At 38.2% G+C, this 20,162-nt stretch overlaps 1 protein-coding gene across 1 annotated transcript in view; it reads right to left on the bottom strand.

The window, feature by feature from the left end:
* Nucleotides 1–20,162, bottom strand: part of gbe1b (glucan (1,4-alpha-), branching enzyme 1b) — a 126,264-nt gene that overhangs the window by 69,903 nt on the left and 36,199 nt on the right. The window contains exon 7 of the mRNA XM_053507444.1: nt 18,091–18,300. Within this exon, the coding sequence (XP_053363419.1) occupies nt 18,091–18,300 (210 nt within the window). The remainder of the gene's footprint in view (nt 1–18,090; nt 18,301–20,162) is intronic.

Genomic DNA, 20,162 nt, shown 5'->3' with positions numbered 1-20,162 from the left:
GTGTAAATTAAAATCCTAGGAGCACAAAATAATCCATATAGTAGCACCATATCCAGTGGTGGTTGGATCCTGTCTGCAGGTACTTGTGACTAACCATTTTGAGAATCCTCCACGCCTTCTTTTTCCATGAGTAATCTCTGAGTAATTGCAATGTTGCCATAGAAACGCTGCTAAAATGCGATGGCCAGGGTCCTTGACTGTTATGCATGATGCACATAAAACAGGTTAAAGTATCTCATCCATATAAGCATAGCAAATTAAGAGGTCCTTAATGTTTTCTCGGCTGTAAATTGTGGCCATTTGGAGTCTTAATGCCATCCTTGACTGTTCATTTTAAAGCATGACATCTATAATTTAGTGCTTGAAATATTAAGTCGGGTTCTGCATCTCTTAAAATGTGTTCAATGATGTGCGATCTCAAACCTTTGGCAAACACTCGACAGAGGTGCCAGGTACCAGAATGTGATAAAAATATAACAATGCAGCATCTTTTCAATTATCCGACATTCACGATCCCACCTGCAAGTCTGCAGAGCCATTGTCAGGGATCAGATATTATTAATATAATATCAGATGCCTCAAACCATCATCTAGAGTCATGTGCTGCATCGTCGCCTCAGCATACAGCGGACTCAGCATTTTCTGACTTGCTGAGCTAGTCAGGTACATTCATGTATGTTAAATCAAATATATGGATACAAGTATACTGGGAAGGCTCGGGTTCGTACCTTTACCAATCTACACACCCACACACATCTCTCAGTTCATTTGTGCTTCCCACAATTGGTCCTGTTTTGGGGGTTGGGGGGTGGGGGGTGCAGAGTGTTACTGGGAGAGATTGCCATTTGCTGAAACTGCTGATGTAGATATCCCTGATGCACTTTTATAAAAGAAGGTGTGAACAGCGAGTTCCCATTCCCCCAGCGAGGGGCCTGAAATGATCCGATAAGCATGGAGCTGAAGTGGCCACCGGCCGGTTGTGTGATGAATAGATTAGCCTCTGTCTGACACCACACAAAGAGCGGGTGTACACCGTGTTCTCAAGAGAGTGAGGGAATAGCTACGGTGAGCAGTGGACCCGCTACAAAACCACACCACTGCATTACAGCCTAAAGCATGGCTATTAATCAATAGAGCAGCTTTCTGCAGAGACCAAGTGGCCCTCTTAAAGGCCGGGAAACACTCGATGGCATTACTTTTACTTCCAAAAATTGATTGCCATTAAATGGCTCCATTTTTACCAAAATAAATTAATAAAGAAATAAAGAAATAAAATCAATACCAGGTGGCTGAATCTCAGCTTCCCACCACCAGTGAGAATCTAGTTAAGCAAGACTACCATAAATTATTTAGGATTTTTGTGCAACCAAGATTGCCAATAAGAAGCAAAAAGAAACGACTAGTGCTGATTTGTTTTTTAGCCCAGAGCAAAAAAAATTCATGCATCTATCAGTGACGGCTGTGACTGGTAATTAAACACCGCACAGATTTTATGTGCACTGGTCTGAATATTCTTTAGCCCACTTTGCTAACAGATCCATAACGTCATCAAAAACACTAAGAGCGAATAAAAGAGAGAGAGAGAGAGAGAGAGAGAGAGAGAGAGAGCCCATACAATGCTGTTGTAAGTGTAAATAACAAAAATGTATATATGTATATACACCTCAAACACACACACACATACACACACACACACACACACACACACACACACACACACACACATATATATATATATATATATATATATATATATATATATATATATATATATATATATATATATATATATATATGTAACCCTCCTAGCTGTTCTATGGATTAAAAAATAAATAAATAAATAATTCTGAGCTGTCTCAGCCTCAGAAACTATCCACAGCACCTGACACCCTTTCTATGCTTAACTGCCCAGAGGCTTCAGAATCTTTAAAGCTGCAATCCGATTGGCTCTTCACACTTCTATGCGTTTATGTCTGTACACCAAAGCGAAAAGAAAAAAAAAAAACTTTAAATGCTGTGAACTTTTTGGATAGAAAACAAAAAACCCATGGCATCATGTATTCAAAATTATTGGCGCGTCAAGTAAACATGAATAGTTCATATTAATCAATAGGTTTGTAGTAAATCGGTTATGTTTAATAACAAAATCAAACTTTCAATTATTTATCTAACTATACTGCTTACTTAGACAACATGATTAACGCCAAGGGGAAGTGATGCAAAGAATGTAAAAGTTAGACAATTCCTTTGTAAAAAACCACCTGCAGTACAAGTTGAATAACAAAATGCCAACAGACATAACTGTTTCCAAACTGGGATAAAAATCTCTCTAGAAATCTATTCGAGGCTTGCAAAGAAATATAAGTAATAAATACGGTTGTCTTTTACCATTTTGTACCTTCATGAGTCAAAGAGAAACTGTTCTGAAAAAGGTTTTTATGATTTTACTGGGTCAAAGGCTGCACTAAAGTCTAACAGAATGAGGATACAGAGGGCACCAGAGTCAGCCGAGAGCAGATCATTAGTGACAGCAGCTGTCTCAGCGCGATGCAGGAGACGAAAAAATCAGACTCAAAGAGGTTGTTAGACGTAATTCTGCAGTTCTTTGGCCGTCACATTATTTTTAGCAGTTTGGATAGAAACTGAAGGTTAGAAATAGGTCCATTCTTTGATTGTTAAAGAACCTAAAGAATTATTGTCACGATAACAGAGTTTTGGGAAAAAGGTATAGACCCCGATTCAAGGAATTTGTGGATGAGGTGGAAGACGGAGCAGGGAATAATTGATTTGCATGTCTTAATGCCAGGTCTTGAGTTCAGGTCAAGATGAAGCTGGCTGGCCAAGAAATTAAATTCAGTAATAGTGGTTCAAGGGCCACTCTGAGTGGTAAACAGGAAATGAAGGAACAAATGTTGGTAGACTAGACTTAATTTTTATCAATAATGGAAGGATAGAAAAAGCTTCATAGTGGACCAGTGAGTAAGAGGCAATTTAGACAGCATAAAATGGCAAAAAAGGTTCTAAGCTCACTCTGCTCCTGTTGATAAAGAAGCTGCTCTAAGACATATGAGTAGCATTATTGTATTATTTAAGCAAATTTCTGCAGTTGAACGACCAGAGTGTGTCCAAAACTGACTAACTGACTCATTCATTTGCTTAATCTGGAGCCTATATTGAGTGTGAGGCGGTAATACACCCTGGAAGGTACATCAGTCTGTCACAGGGCATCAAGTACTCTCACATTCATACACTTAATATGCCAGTAGGAGAATCAGCTCAGATAATTTGAACGTGGTATGAAACCGAAAACCCCTGGAGAACCCCATGTGGACACATGGAGAATGTGCAACCCTCCACAAAGGCAGCAAACTGAGCTTAGGGTCAAACGAGGCACCCTGAGGCTGCAAGGCAGCAACACTACTGTCTGTGCCACTGTTCTGCCCATTTTACTTATTATTATTTTTAACACTTTATGTACCATATGAAATGGGAGGGGCCACAATATTCATAGTATTGTCTCTGCACACCACCCTAGTGGATTTGAAATAAAGCAAAAAATTATTGAAGTATTGACATTCTCCTTGAATTCAAAGGGTTAAAAAAAATGCATTGATATTTAGCTATTACAGTAATTTGTACACCATTTCTCTACTAAATAAAAAGTAATCGGACAATTAAGACAATTATAAATAAAATTATGTCTTTTTTTACATTATAAATTAAAATAATGATTGTTTTTAATACTTGGGAGCAAATCCTTTGCAGTCAGTGACTGGCTGAAGACTGGCACCCATGGCATCACCAAATACTGAGTCCCTCCCACCCACCTAACACCCCCCCCCTCCCCAGACCTTTACTGCAGCTGCATGAATATTATTTAAATTGTTCTTTTCTAAAACATTTAAATAATGTACATAGTGTCAAAAACTTTTTATGCAAAGTGCGGAAAAATAGTAAGTACTAAAGTATATTATTTTCCTCTTATTTTATTATCTTCTTGTATCTCCCCTTTTTAAAGTGATTAATATTACATCATTTGAAAATTCTACATTCTACAAAATTCGACAAACTACAAACCATGCCTGGCACATCACGCAACCTGCTCTACGGTCTTTTTCAGTTACATTCAGCTAAAACAGCAGCACCAGCAGAAGGGCCTTATTTGCATCCTGTGTCCCTGAAGTAGTGACTCCACCCTGGCTAACCCAGCCTGAGTCTAGGCGAGAACTGATTGAAATCCCAAGATCCTCAACATAACAGTCAACCAGCAGATAAGAACAAATAAATTTACCACCTTGACAGGTCATTTCACAAGAGGCGTAACGGTGAAACGACGGCACTTGACAGGCTGAGGGATGGTGAACAGCCGGGCCTTGTGGGAAACGATGACTGAGGCGTCTCATTTCACGCTTCTCACGCGCCGCTCCTGGAGTGCTGGCAAAACGGTTTTCTCGCCCATTCAATAAGAGACAGGCATGGCGGATTAATGTTTATTGCTTAAGGGATGAATCATGCTAGGGCAAAACGATGTGACATGTGCCATCCCAGTGTCATTTTTGTGTCATAAAGAGATTTCTAGATGCAGCGCAAAACTGTCAAAATTAGCATTCTCTATTGACACCCAGATGTGCTTCCTGCTGATTTCAGGCATTTGTCTCAATAGAAAGTTTATTAAGTCACATAGAGAGCCTTGAGGTGGGGTGGGGTGCGGTGGGGTGGGGATGTGCAAACCGTGTTAATATAATAAATGTTTCGAACAACATTTTTTTTTCTTTAAATGAGAAGGGTGTCTTGAGCAGGTTATATTACACAAAAAGACACCGCATGAAGCTTTCCCAGTCTTGCTATTGAAAATCATTCATAATGTTGCCCTATAATCCAATAATACTGGTTCAAGAGATCAACCATGACCACGGTGGTACCATTATAATATTCTTCATAAACAGTAATACCAATGTATTCAAATAACCTTCCACACATAATGCAAATGAACCAACAGAACAGAGAAACATGAAAACAAAACTAGAGAGTCAGTCATCTGAAATCATATATTTGAAGTGGACCTCGTTCGGCCGGTCAGACAGGGAACAGTCCACAATGTTAGCCAAGAGGGTGAAAACAAAACAGGCCTGGAGCTCTAATTTACTTGCTTTCACATAGTGTTCTTGCACGGCTTTGAGAAAGCCTATTACAAGAAGCATAGCAACTAAGCTTATGCCTTTGGGCTGGTTACCTCATCATTAAAAGGAGGAATTTCTCAAGAATTCACATAAATGTATTTTCATACAAATGCTGATAAGCAGGGTTGGCTGTGTTGTGAATGCTCTGCATTTTCCACTTTCTAACACTCCTGGGGTTACGTCCATGTGCTAACCCATCAGCCTGAAGAATGCCACAATGACCTACTTGCTGCATTGACTTTCAGTAACGGTTTAACATCAGCTAAAGCAGAACCTATCCATCAGCCCCTGACCAAGTTTCACAGAGATACGATATTCAAAATAGCTGGCTCTTGTAAACTTCAAAATACCTGCTATGATTAAGCATTTGTTACTCGAGAGTAACAAACACTCGAGTATTTAAGGAAATTTTGTTTTTTGTTTTATGTAGATTTTATGGAAACCCCAGTGAGGCTTTTGGGTCCTGACTGGCACAACATAAAAAGATTCGTCCCGTTGCTGGGAAAGCATATCCCGAGGATGCAACAGTCATTCCTAGTTTGGATTCCAAGAAAGCAAAACAGGCTCCAGGTAAGAGGTATAATTGAGTAAAAGGTAAAATTACATTACTTTGCCTTCAGTTTACTTACTGCCAGTCCAATAAACACTAGTAAGCATTTGTGAGCTCAAGTATGCAAAACAGTGGTGACTTGGGCTTGTTAGACTTCTTATCAGAAGGTCATGAGTGCAAATCCCAGCAGTGCCAAGCTGCTACTCCCTAACCTTCAGTAGCTCAGTTGTATAAATGAGATAAATGTAAGATGTTCTGAATAAGAACATCTGTAAAATACCTTAAAATGCAAATGTGGTCTCAGTGAGAACCTATTTGCATATGAGTAAAATCCTACTGTATATTCTGTGATGATGTTAAAAGGTACACCTTCTATATAATATACAATTGAATTCGAATTTGATACTGTCGTTGCACTTTATAGCTTCATAGACTTTAGCTCATCTCCCTGTACAACACAGACACCAAGTTACCATAACCATATCAGGGTCAGTGTTGTAATCAGGATGATCGACGACCCACAATGTCTCTGATCAGTGGTGGTCCTGGTCCAGTGATTGGTGGTTTAGTGAGGGACTCAAGTTCATACTGTGGACCAACTGACAATAACCTAACTGTGCTTGTTAATTATTTATAAGTTTAAAGTGAATCATTGGTTACATTTGGTAACCAAATGTTGATAATGTATAATCGTGATGGTATGATTAGAATCATGAAAGTATCCTTATTCATCATAAAGTCATGTAGTATAGTATGAAACCTTTATAACTACTAAGTAACTATAATATTTATTATTAATTGTAAAAGAAAGGTTGCTTTTAATGATGACATGTAAATATTTGACCATAAATATGACTGTACATATTCTTATAATTGCAAATACATACAGCTGCTTTATATTTATTCAATCAATATATTACAACAGAAACGCCAAGCTCCCTACACCACACATCTTTAAGTTGTGGAAGGAGACCAGAGATTAAGGAATTATTTTGGAACTTAATGAAGTCTTAGTAACAATTGGGATATTGCTTACAAGCCATCTTACAAAGTGTAAGTAAATTTTATATATTAAAATACAGTTTAAAATGAATAAAGACTTTATGAAAAATGTTTCCAAATACTGCAGTACACAGGTTGTGTAAAAACAGGTTGTTTTGAACAAAAGTCCATCATCAGCTGTGCTCGCAAATAGGTTGTCGTGCTGAAGGAGGTAAAATCCCCTCATTGTATGGGGTTTTATAGTTTGGAGAGTGCAGATGAGGTCTCCTCAAGTTTCCTCACATCACTGCTGCCATGCCAACAAGCACAAACGCTAAAAATGAGGGCATTAACTTAAGCAGAAAATCCAAAACCCTTTTCCGTTAAAAGTCGTCACCATATATTCCCTCTATTTTTTTCGCTCCTTTTTTCTTTTGGTGCACTCTTAAGCCTGATTTGTGCTTTTACGTCAAGTCTACACGTCACCTGTAATTGGTCCACCTGGTAGCTTAATGTTTCCGCTTTATCCTTCTATGCTTTTATTTTTTAATCAAATTTGATAGACCAAATTTAAGAAGAAAATTCACCTTCCTTCTGCCTCCTTCGATTCAGTGGCTATACTTACTGTCTCCTCTGGTGTCTTCTCTCTTTTCTGTATTGCAGTCATTTCAGTAAAAATAGGTGTTGTTCCTCATCTATTAGCTTCAACAAGATACGCTGAGTTTCATTGGCTATTGTTCTTAGTACACAGAAATCACACAAGTGACAAAGACACACCAGCACACAAGCATACAGTACATGCTCACAATGCCGTAGGCCACTTGAGTAGCCCACAGCATAGGCTCTGCATAGACCTGATGCAGACGAATAAGTCAGGCTTTGCAGAAGAGACAATTAACTACACACTACTGACTGATCACAAAAACTCATTCTAGATACTGTAAGGGCCTGTAAACTTACTGAGATTTTAATGCAGTTGGCCGCTCCAGTAACAGTTATTATTCAACAGGAAATTTTTTTTTTACTTGAAACTAATGGGTCGGTGATAGCTCAGTGGTTTAGGCATTGGATTATGGTTTACGGAAGATCCCAGGTTCAAACACCACAACCACCAAGTTGCCATTGTTGGGCCCTTGAGCAAGGCCCTTAACCCTCAACTGCTCAGATGCATAATGAGATAAAAATCTGGATAAGAGCATCTGCTTAATGTAAATGTAAACTAATTCAACATGTTTCGTTCCATCTACAGAATCCCTCATTTCACTTAGTCAACCATTCTCTATACCACACGTCCTTCACAGGGTCACAGGAAGCCTGGAGCTTATCCCATGGGACTCACGGAAGAAAAAAAGGGTGCATTGCAGAGCATACACTAGCACCACAAACACAAACCATGGGCAAATTCAGAAGCACGGATTAGCCTAATCTGCATGTGTTTGAACAGTGGTAGGAAACTTGAGCACCTGGGGGAAAACCACCAAGCATGCAAACTTTTAGAGAACATGCAAACTTGATGCACACAGACCTGAGGCAAAGCCACAGTGCTAACAACAACGCCTCCCTAATTTCAATTCAATTCAATTCAATTCAATTCAATTCAATTCAATTCAATTCAATTTAATTTAATTAAATTCAAGGACCTTAAATGTAAAATTAATTTAATATATTTTTTTGATTATTAATAAGTTAATAAGATGTGATTATATATACAACACATGCTGTATACACACCTTAGGAAAACAAAAATAGTTTGGTGGATATTATATTAATATGTACAGTAGATAGTCTATTAGTTTATGTAGAATGACATTATGCCTTGTACCACACTCCCAGTATTTCCCTCTTATGTTGCTTATACTAATATCCCATATTCCTTTGTACCTAATTTACGTTTTTAATCTGATGCAAGTCAGAATCTCTCTTAGAATCTTAGAATCTCAGTACAATGGGAAATTGTTGCATGTTATAAATACAATGCATCAAACTCCCAATTCTCTCCAGTCTCACGTGTTGGTAAACAGTATCAGGCATTTATGTCGAGTTTACAAGAAAGCTAACAATATCTCACTCACTCTGCCCTCTCTCTTCCACTAATGGGACTGCTGTCGGCTCCTGCTCATCATCAATATCAAAGTCCCCTGATTAAGCGGCACCGCATACTCACTCACTCCCAGCCTCCAGACTTCGATCACAACTCATCACCACAGAAGGGAACATAACAAGACAGTTTGACCCCAAATTATATACAAACAACCATCAGCTGAAAAAAAAAATTTATATAAATAGCTGCAACGAAGCGGCGATAACACCAGGGCCATCCTTTGGGGTTTTACAAATGACTCCTCAGATCACCGGCGGTCGCGGCATATGTCTGCAGCCTGTCTAATGAGTCCCTCTGATAACAGTCCAGACCTAATAAGTAATGAAACTGCAGCTAGGCACTCTTATTAACTGATCCCAGTGCTGTCTGACACTAAACACAGGGTAATGTTTTGGCGTTGCAGCTGTTGGCACCCACTTATTAAACTCAGGTTCAAAACAACATTTGATTGACTCCATGAGGGCGACACAGATCCTTGCTGATGCTGGGAATTGAGTCAGACAGTAATGAGAAGGACAAAAAGTGAAAATAAGTTTCAGTTCAACCCAAGCGTCAATAAGGTTACCAGATGCTACAGACAGATATGCATAATACTTAGGGAACCTATAATAATGTGAACAACAAGCCCCAGACAGATTTCTGTTGAATAGCCTCTATTATTCGCATTGTTACAGGAGTCAGTACTGAAGCTGATGTGACCTACAGGAATTAAAAAGTGCCAGCGATATAAGCATTTTGAAAAAGCCTGTTGGAAATATTTTTTTCTCGTCAATTTGTATACCTACAAGTCTAGTTAGGGTTGTGGTGTGGAAGGGAAAAAAAAACACCTTATCAAAGAGAGCAGGCTCAGTCCAGAATTCACATCAAATGGATAGAAATAATTCACACAGAAAAATCAGAGCTGCCCCTGAATCGATTGACCGAGACATGCTCCATGCAGCTCCAAAGTCCACAGAAGGACCTTCTTTATCTTGCTTAATTGTACAACATCCAGAAAAAAAAAAAAAAAATTTTCAATAACTTTCACATATCCCCGCCCCACCCGACACACATTCACCCAAGGTCATGATAAAGAGCAAGACACACTGAAACACATCCACACAAAGTGAGAAACATCAATTACATCATTTCAGGAACAGGAGTGAATGCGTTTCCAGCAGAGCATGCTGCTGTCTAATATTTATAATCCCCACAGGTACATGACAGACCTTGAGTCCACAACAGACATGCATCGTTTCCATCAGTGGATAAAGTGGAGTTGTTACAGCCTCCAAGAATGCACACCAAGTGGCACATTCTCACTTTTTCGAGAAAATCTGTGGATCAGTTTCAGACATTTTTGGTATTTGGGTTTGCTGTTGCTTCATTGACAGTGTGAAGTCTGGCACAAAATCCACAATCTCATTATTTGTAATTTAATCTGAATTATAACATTTTGGAAAATGTTGTAAATGTATATACTGCCAAAAGTATATGCTCACCTGCCTTCACATGCATATGCATGCCAGTCAAGTTCTTCCATAGCAAACTTGCTAATCCATGTCATAGTGGACCTTGCTTTGTGCACTGACATGCAGTCCTGTTGGAACTGGTGTGGTGTTGTTTTTCAGTCACTGAGCTTAACAGTGAAAAAAACTCTTCATGTTTCAGCATAAGATATGTTGGACAATTTTATGCTTTCAACCTTTTGGGGGCGGCTCCTCCCTGTTCCAACATGACTGCACAAAGCAAGGTCAATCAAGACATGGATGAGCGAGTTCGGTGTGGAAGAACTTGACTGGCCTGAGTTCTGACCTCAACCCGATCGAACAACTCTAGGTTGAATTAGAGCGGAGACTGCGAGACCTCACAAATGCGCTTTTGGAGAAATGGTCCAAAATGACCATAAACACACTCCTAAACCTTGTGGAAAGCCCTCCCAGAAAAGTTGAAGCTGATATAGTATATACTGTTATAGTAAACCCTATGGATTAGGAATTGGATTTCACTCAAGTTCATATGTATTCGGAAATACAGTGGTGTGAAAAACTATTCCTGTTTTCAAATTTTTTTCGTTTGTCATAATTAAATGTTTTTGCTCATCAAAAACCGTTAACTATTAGTCAAAGATAACATAATTGAACACAAAATGCAGTTTTTAAATGAAGGTTTACATTTTTAAGGGAGAAAAAAAACTCCAAATCTACATGGCCCTGTGTGAAAAAGTGAGTGCCCCCCTTGTTAAAAAATAACTTAACTGTGGTTTATCACACCTGAGTTCAATTTCTGTAGTCACCCCCAGGCCTGATTACTGCCACACCTGTTTCAATCAAGAAATCACTTAAATAGGAGCTACCTGACACAGAGAAGTAGACCAAAAGCACCTCAAAAGCTAGACATCATGCCAAGATCCAAAGAAATTCAGGAACAAATGAGAACAAAAGTAATTGAGATCTATCAGTCTGGTAAAGGTTATAAAGCCATTTCTAAAGGTTTGGGACTCCAGCGAACCACAGTGAGAGCCATTATCCACAAATGGCAAAAACATGGAACAGTGGTGAACCTTCCCAGGAGGTGCTAGCCGACCAAAATTACCCCAAGAGCGCAGAGACAACTCATCCGAGAGGCCACAAAAGACCCCAGGACAACATCTAAAGAACTGCAGGCCTCACTTGCCTCAATTAAGGTCAGTGTTCACGACTCCACCATAAGAAAGAGACTGGGCAAAAACGGCCCGCATGGCAGATTTCCAAGGCGCAAACCACTTTTAAGCAAAAAGAACATTAAGGCTCGTCTCAATTTTGCTAAAAAACATCTGGTGTAAAAGTAACACAGCATTTCAGAAAAAGAACATCATACCAACAGTAAAATATGGTGGTGGTAGTGTGATGGTCTGGGGTTGTTTTGCTGCTTCAGTACCTGGAAGGCTTGCTGTGATAGATGGAACCATGAATTCTACTGTCTACCAAAAAATCCTGAAGGAGAATGTCCGGCCATCTGTTCGTCAACTCAAGCTGAAGCGATCTTGGGTGCTGCAGCAGGACAATGACCCAAAACACACCAGCAAATCCACCTCTGAATGGCTGAAGAAAAACAAAATGAAGACTTTGGAGTGGCCTAGTCATGACCTGACCTGAATACTATTGAGATGTTGCGGCATGACCTTAAAAAGGCGGTTCATGCTAGAAAACCCCTTAAATAAAGCTGAATTACAACAATTCTGCAAAGATGAGTGGGCCAAAATTCCTCCAGAGCGCTGTAAAAGACTCGTTGCAAGTTATCGCAAACGCTTGATTGCAGTTATTGCTGCTAAGGGTGGCCCAACCAGTTATTAGGTTCAGGGGGCAATTACTTTTTCACACAGGGCCATGTAGGTTTGGATTTTTTTTCTCCCTAAATAATAAAAACCATCATTTAAAAACTGCATTTTGTGTTTACTTGTGTTATCTTTGACTAATAGTTAAATGTGTTTGATGATCAGAAACATTTAAGTGTGACAAACATGCAAAAGAATAGGAAATCAGGAAGGGGGCAAATAGTTTTCCACACCACTGTATAGTGTATCTATACATCTCTTTAACACCTAGCACAATTAGAAATAAAATGATAGCGATTCAAAATTTTGGTAAATCTCGAAAGAAAACTGCATTTAAAGATTCCATTTCAATTCTACTTTTAGACACAAGCACACTGATTATCTAACAGCAAATGCTGTTTATTTACTTCATTTAAATTCCATTAAATGAATAATAAATAACACAAACCATTTTAAATAATAACCTGAAACATGGTCTGTCTTTATGCCATAACCTGACAGAAGAGCCACTTGTAAAGATAATACACTGCCTCAAAATGAATCTAGCAAGCTCTTTATTATCTCTAGGGCTTGGTCACACTAAATAATGCACCGAATTAATGAAATGATTATGGATTGATAAATGATATTAATGACAGCAGTAGACAGCACATCCTACAGAGCAATGTAGGCCACATCCTTAGTTTGATGATGCTAGAAGAGTGAATAAAAAAACCCACGAGTGACATAAGCTTGAACAGCCTGCTGCTTTGGCAAATTTGACTGACACGCTGCTGAGCTGTCTAACCCAGCATCAGGCAATGTGCATAACTCTGTGTCATGCTAGCAAGTGACAAAGCAACGGGAAACCATTAATTTTCTATGCAAGTATGCAGCACGTCTCTGCGATTCTGAAGACAGTACAAAGCACCGTTTAAATTGAAATTTTCTCAGTTTCGTGCTCATTAGGTCTTGAGAACATGTTTCACTGAATTCCTCAGACCAATCCGACAGCATGGGCTGTCTGATGTCCCTTAAAACCTCTACTTGCAGCTTAAGTTTTCATATTCTTCAAGGTTTTGTTGGTTGTCCCTCTGAGGAAAGACTGAAAGATGTAAAGAATCCTATAACAATGTGTTTGTTATAATAATAGATTCCAAGCGAAAAGGTTTTCGGAGGCTATGAACCATTAATTATCCAAGGAAAAATCTTTCGTTCTTCTAAATGTGTTACTGTATATAACTCCCATTCAATTAATGATAGATAACTGAACATATTGAACTAAATAAATGTAGTCTAAAAGTGCTTAAAGTCTTCTGTAAATGTCTATCAGTTTTACAAATTCATTTACAAGAAATTTCATCACAAACCCTGGTTTGACATGATGTTACTGTATCTATCTACATAGATGGTTTTATGGATAACAGTATTAATCTATAAAATAGGTTTTAACAGTAACTCAAAGCCCCAACACTTTAAGCCACCAGCACCACTATTGATGGATGGATAGATGGATGGATGGATGGATGGATGGATGGATGGATGGATGGATGGATGGATGGATGGATGGATGGACTTTTTAAACATATTGCCTTATCCATTTCACATGTTAAGTTTGGCCTGTTCATAACATAGACCTACATAGACCAGCCTTATGAAACTTTTCTTCTTTTCGAAACACAATCAGTTTTCATAAGTCATACGGTAACACAGATATTTTTAAAATGCAAATTCTCCATAAATATTTTACACTACATAGACGTTCTGTTTTCTTTATTTTAAAAATCCCTGCTTTAAAGTACTTGGGTACCACATAACTCGCCTGACCTTTGTAGATTTTTTATGGAAAATCTTCATGGGCAACACAAAGCACACAAGCACTGCCATTCTGCATTATTTTGATCTTTTTCATTGTAATATATCTATGTCTTGCATTGTTCCAAATATATGCAGTATTTAAAGCTTATGTTGCATTTTTTACCACCTAAAATGTTCAAATGCATTATGGCTTAATGAAGTTTATGTCCCAAATTTAATTAACCACTGTGTTTGGAATGTTACATGCCATTGTACCCTTTAATGCTGTAAAACTGGATTTGAGATTTTTTTTCTCTTTGATCTAAACACCAGTTCTTAAATTAAGCAGAAAAATACTAGTTGTGAATCCAATTATCCAATTATACAGTTTTAAACAGCCCAAGTATCTCTCTCTTTCTCATACACACACACACATACACACATCTCTAACGTTAACACTTGAAGATGCACACAGGTTTTGTTTCAAAACACATCTTAATTAAGTGTGGGATCTTAGCTGACAGCAAAACAACTTTTATGAGTTGAGCGCTTCAGTCTTAAGAGACAAGAAGTAAAAATGAGATGAGAGCAACAGCGCAGACTAGTTTCTTTGTAAGCTGAGTAGATGCAGTCTAGACAGATTTATGATTAAAAACTGTCAATTAACAAAAAGTAACTATAGCTATATTTGCACGGCCTGGACTGTTATAAGTGCACATAATATGCATCTGCTTAAAAACAAGATTTTTAGCAGTGAATTGGTGACCACCAGGGGTGTGAGAAGCATAGTCAAGGGGTCTACATTATCATACATTATCATACATGATACACCACCATTATCAATCCAATCCTAACTACAGTATAACTCCCAAAACAGAAAGTATACTATATGGTCAAAAATGATATGGACATCTGACCATTATGCCCACTTGTGGGTCTTCCACAAACTTCTGCCAGAAATTTGGAAGCACACAGTCGTATAGACTGTCTTTGTATGTACTACATTTATAAATTATAATATAAATAAACTGAGAAGCCCAAACCTGTTCCAGCACGAAAATGCCCCTGCTCACAAAACCAGTCCCTTAGACACATGGTTTGTCATGGTCGAAGCAGAAGATCTTAAGTGTCCTGCACATGGCCCTGACTGAACACCAATGGGATGAACTAAAGCACTGATCGCACCCAGGGCTAACTAATGTTGTTGTGGCAGAATGAGCACAAACAGATTCTACAAAATCTAGTGGATTTCCTTTTCAGAAAGTGAACGATGATATATTAATATGCAAAACATGAAAAGAGGTATTCAAAAAGCATAGTAAGGTGGTCCGATGTCCACATACATCTGGCCACTAAGTGCATCTAGGTGTAACTTTTATAGAATGACAGTTTTAATAAAAAAATTACAAAAAATGTTTTGTTGGTGGAAAGTTCAGGGTAAAAAAAGGTGCATAGCCAAAACATTACTGTACAAGATTTGAATATTTAATTGGCTAGATGGGATTTGCATCTCATGATGTGATGTTCACATTCATAATCTCAAATGAGATAATCTAACTCTAATGTGGACATGTGCCTTCTGAGTTAAGATACATCATGAATTCATGCAACAATTCATTCATTTACAAAAATGGATTCGATTTTAGCCAAAAAATAGCTGGGGGTTTTGCTCTGAAGTGGGCAGTTAGTCAGCTGTCTTAGTTGAGCTCTGGAAGAATAAATAAAGCCAGATGCATCACTTCAGATGTTCCATCAACTATTGCTAGCGTTACTATGAAATCCCCGTGCTGGTTCTGAGAATTGAGTCACTTTAGGTAGATAATGTGAACATAAATGTGTTTATAAAATAAATCTGTATTGTAGTGCTTCCTGGAATTCATTTTGCAGTTAAAGGTATCTGTACTGTTTACTCAATTACTCAGCAATGAATATATTATTATATGGCATGACATTCGATAATGAAATTCTATGGTCAAAGAAATTTCAGACTAAACTTGTATAAAAGGCTGCAAAATCTCATCATCTGAGACTGCATCCAGCTGAAACCTGTACTGTACTGTACCTTGTCTCCAAAGATTTTGTTAAAGCAATATTCTCTATTTAAAATGAAACTTTTGGAGATATACTGTATTTAGATTTCAAATAGGAAATTATTAACAAAACTACGGTTCATGTGGAAATGGACGATAGTGTTATTTAATACCAAAAAAACTAAAAGTAATAGACACCAATGAACGAACCAAATATGGCAGATACGCTGCTAGTGCTGTGCTTTGCAGTATTATCCTACTGTCCCTTTGTTTGTTTGTTTTTTTATTTATTTATTTATTTTAAGACAAATGACTCCCAAACTAGAAAATTATTCAGAAACAAAACCAGCTCTAAAAAAGATTTAAACCAATCTACACAAGCATTGCACTGCTTAAGATAAGAGGAAATAAATGTGCGATCATAAGCAAACAAAAACGCTGATGAGGAGAACTAATTATGCAGGCAAACTTCAATACAGCATTATTAATTACACACACATGACCTGGAAGCGGGGTTCATACACATACTGCGGGCTCTGAGAGTTTAGGACGTACGGAAGTAAAATGATTCATGGCCAACTGTGGTTAGGTAAATGAACAATTAAAGCAGAAATGAAAATGCACCACTATTCTTTAATTAAAAAAACAACAAAAAAAAAAACATCAAACCCCATCACAGACTATTCCAATGTAGTATCCCAAGGACCTGAAACTATTATAAGTATAATGACTATTATATGCTATAACATTTGCATTTAAAATATAAACACGCACAGATACATAACATTAACCTGCCTACTATGTTGTACTGTAGGTCCCCCTTGTGGTGCCACGACAGCTCTGACCTGTTGAGACAAGGACTCCTCAAGACCTCTGAATGTGTGCTGTGGTATCAGGCACCAAGAATTGAATCATACATAAGACACTTTAACAACAGTAAGTTGCAAATGGCTCTATTGTCCAGCACATCCCATGTGTCCCCAGATCCCCAGGGGGACTTGAAATAAAAGTCCAAACTCTTTGCCATGTTCCTTAAACCATTCCTGTATAAGTTTTGAATGGTTACATTCAAGGGCACATTATCCTGCTGAAATAAGCCATTGCCATTAGGGATACTAGTGCTATAAACGGGTATAATGTACTTGGTCATTCACAATGTTTAAGTAGGTGTCAAAATAATATCCACATATTTCCGGCTTGCCGCCTTCTCATTGTACATCCTGGTTCCACAGAGGTCAGCATGGGAACACTGACTGGTCTGCTGCTACACAACCCCAAATGCAGCAAGCGGTGATGATAACCTTTTTAGCAATCTGTACTACACTAGCCCTTTTGCGGGATCAGAACCAGACAGGCTTGCCTTTACTCCACTCCGTTTTAATCCCCAGTCCCCTGTCGCTGGTCTCCGGTTTGCCTCCTTGGATCACTTGTGATGGGTACGTACTGTACCACTGCATACCAGAAACACCACACAATACCCACAATTTTGGAAATGCCCTGACCCAGCAGTCTAGCTAACAGTCTTGGCCTTGGAAAAAATGGCCGAATACAAATCCCGACACACACTATTGTAAGGAGGTATCAATATTAATAACTTACATGTTATAGTTGATCAGTGTGTGAATATACGTAGTATACACACACACACATACTTTATTTTCTTACAGTGTACAATTTCTTTTAATTTGATTTAAATGTATTTATAGTCAAGTTCAGTGCTGTCAGCACTCCCCTTCTGAAAAATTGGGCAAGTTATAATATAAATGATTCATATTATATGTGTTCTGATATACATGTACAGTAATAGCCTATTTTCATTTAGTAATTTTTTTTATTATACACTGTACAAACCAGACACTTTTGTGTGTATGAATTGTATAAACAGATAAAAGGGACATATGTATCTATGATGTTATCAGACAAGAATGAGAGACATCGCCAAAAAACAACTATGGGTGTACAATATTTTGTATAATAATTTATTTAAATTTACTAATAAAACTATATATTAACCTTCATAAGCAGCGTAAGCATTAGTTTTTAGGGATGCCATTAATTTTGAATATGCACTGTGCAAATATACTTTGTTTTGCCTATGTTTGTGTGTGGATAAGTCTATTTTACATACATATTGTATGTGTCAGCCAAAGAATAATAAAAAAAAAAAAAAATCCCACCTGGAGTAATTGAAAAGTCGGCTGTCCCAGAGGGGGTGATCTCCTCGTTCTCCACTGTGAAAAAAGCACGAATCAGAGCCATCGAAGCGGTTCAGGCCATCCTCTGTGTTCTTGGACGCGTGGCTGTGGACCACGTCTAAAAGGACCATGATGCCCATAGAGTGAGCCACATCGATGAGTTCCTTCAACTCGTCCGGAGTGCCGTATCGACTGGGGAAGAGGGAGCTCAGATTAAGGCTAGAGTACTTATCATGGAAAGAAGTGATAAGACTTTCAGGTAATAAGGTAATGTAATAAGTAGCCCACAATCAGTAAAGAGTAATTAAATGATAAGCAAGTACAACCATAAATATAAAGCCCCAGGCACAGTAGCCGCTGCTAAATCGTTTTTTAGCTATCACCTACGTGTGTCTACATGTCTTGTATCTGAATTGTGATATTGAGCATGTAATAAAATTTATTTCCTATCTACAAATGCATCCTTAACATGTTTGAAACCCAAACCAACCCCCCTAAAAAAAAAAAACAACAACAACGGTAGGCCGTTTACAATGACAGAGTGGAGGTCGCGTTTTTTATTCAAGTGCGATGCTCTTTGCAGAGGAAAGTGCAAGATGGAGTGCACTTGACACTTCCTTATGCATCCCACTTGTGTAATTGCTCCTTGAAGGCTTAACCGTCCTTTGGGCTATCATCGCATCGCTCCCCTCCTCCCCCACCACCGGCAAAAAGCCACGCACAGTGACATTGCCCTTCGCTTCCCAGCATCCAGCCGTCGCACTTTTTAAATGGCCATGAGAGATCAATCATGGGTGAAATTACTCTGTATATATTACACTCCGGCTTTAAGCTCTCTCCTCTAGCAGAGATGGCTGGCGAATTCGTGAGTGTAAATGAAGCATCCCTGCTTGATCTTCCTTTATCTAAAGACGTGCGCCACTCTCCAGGATTAACGCCAAATGTATTTACAGGGAGATTAAGGGATCCCGTCAAGAGTCTCCCAGGACTGTTTAGAGGCACGGTTGTAGGACCTAGGACACAGTTCATAGACGAAAAATATAACTCATGATTATCGATTATGAATATGTGAACAAGCATAAAGGAAGTGAAAAGTGAGGAGTCTCAATTAGGGAATATATGACTTGGTATCTATGTGTTACAGGATGCCATTAGCAGTATATGACACTACTCTCTGGAGTAAACATTTGTCCAAAAGAGTGAATTTACACAAAGGCTCTGCTGGTTTAGCATTTTTAGCTCTTGGACAAAGGAGCTAAATAAAACTGAATTCCAATTGTGGGCAGATTTACTAATAAACATCATCAAATGACAGCCTAAACCATCTTCCAACATATTTTTCCACAAAAATAAGGTGGAGGTTAAAAAAAAAAAAAAAAACTGAGTACGGCCCAGCCCCCTTTACTAAAATGTACAGTATGATACACAGTATTTTAATACTTCAGGATTATTGTCTGCATTCCTCCCAAAATTCGATGCTCAGTCCTAATTTTTGCGTACAGAGATTTTTTTGGACAGAATTCCTTAAACCTCTCAAAAGCATGCTCTGTCCTCATTCATGTGGTGTCACTCCCTCTTGCCTACTATAAGATATATCAGGATATCTACTAAGACTCTACACACACGATAAAGCTTACTAAAAAAGAAAAGTTGAATAAATAAATAAACTAATTATGTGGAGGGTGTACAAGGCAAAAAAAAAATTATGTATGTATGTATGTATGTATGTATGTAATAATCTCCTTAGGAATGTTGGTACAGGGTATATAATACTTTGCCACCCCTCATTGTTTCATATTAAATCAATTAAATTATGCAGACTAAACTGCACTAGGTGTTAAAGATACAATTTAAAAAAATTCTTTGTTTATGTAACAATTTCAGCAGCAACCTCATTTCCCCTTTTATCTGTTCCTTTCATTCAGCATCAACAGTAAACTAATCACCAGTGTGATCATCTGTCACCTCCTCCTTCAGGTAGTTTTGTTAATGCTTGAATGGCTCAAAACTTTTACACGGCACTGTAACTATTTGATTATTTTATAACATGCATA

This window comes from Clarias gariepinus, chromosome 11 (assembly GCF_024256425.1).
Source record: "Clarias gariepinus isolate MV-2021 ecotype Netherlands chromosome 11, CGAR_prim_01v2, whole genome shotgun sequence".
In the NCBI taxonomy this organism is placed as follows: domain Eukaryota; kingdom Metazoa; phylum Chordata; class Actinopteri; order Siluriformes; family Clariidae; genus Clarias; species Clarias gariepinus.
This window is presented reverse-complemented; position numbering and strand designations above follow the sequence as displayed.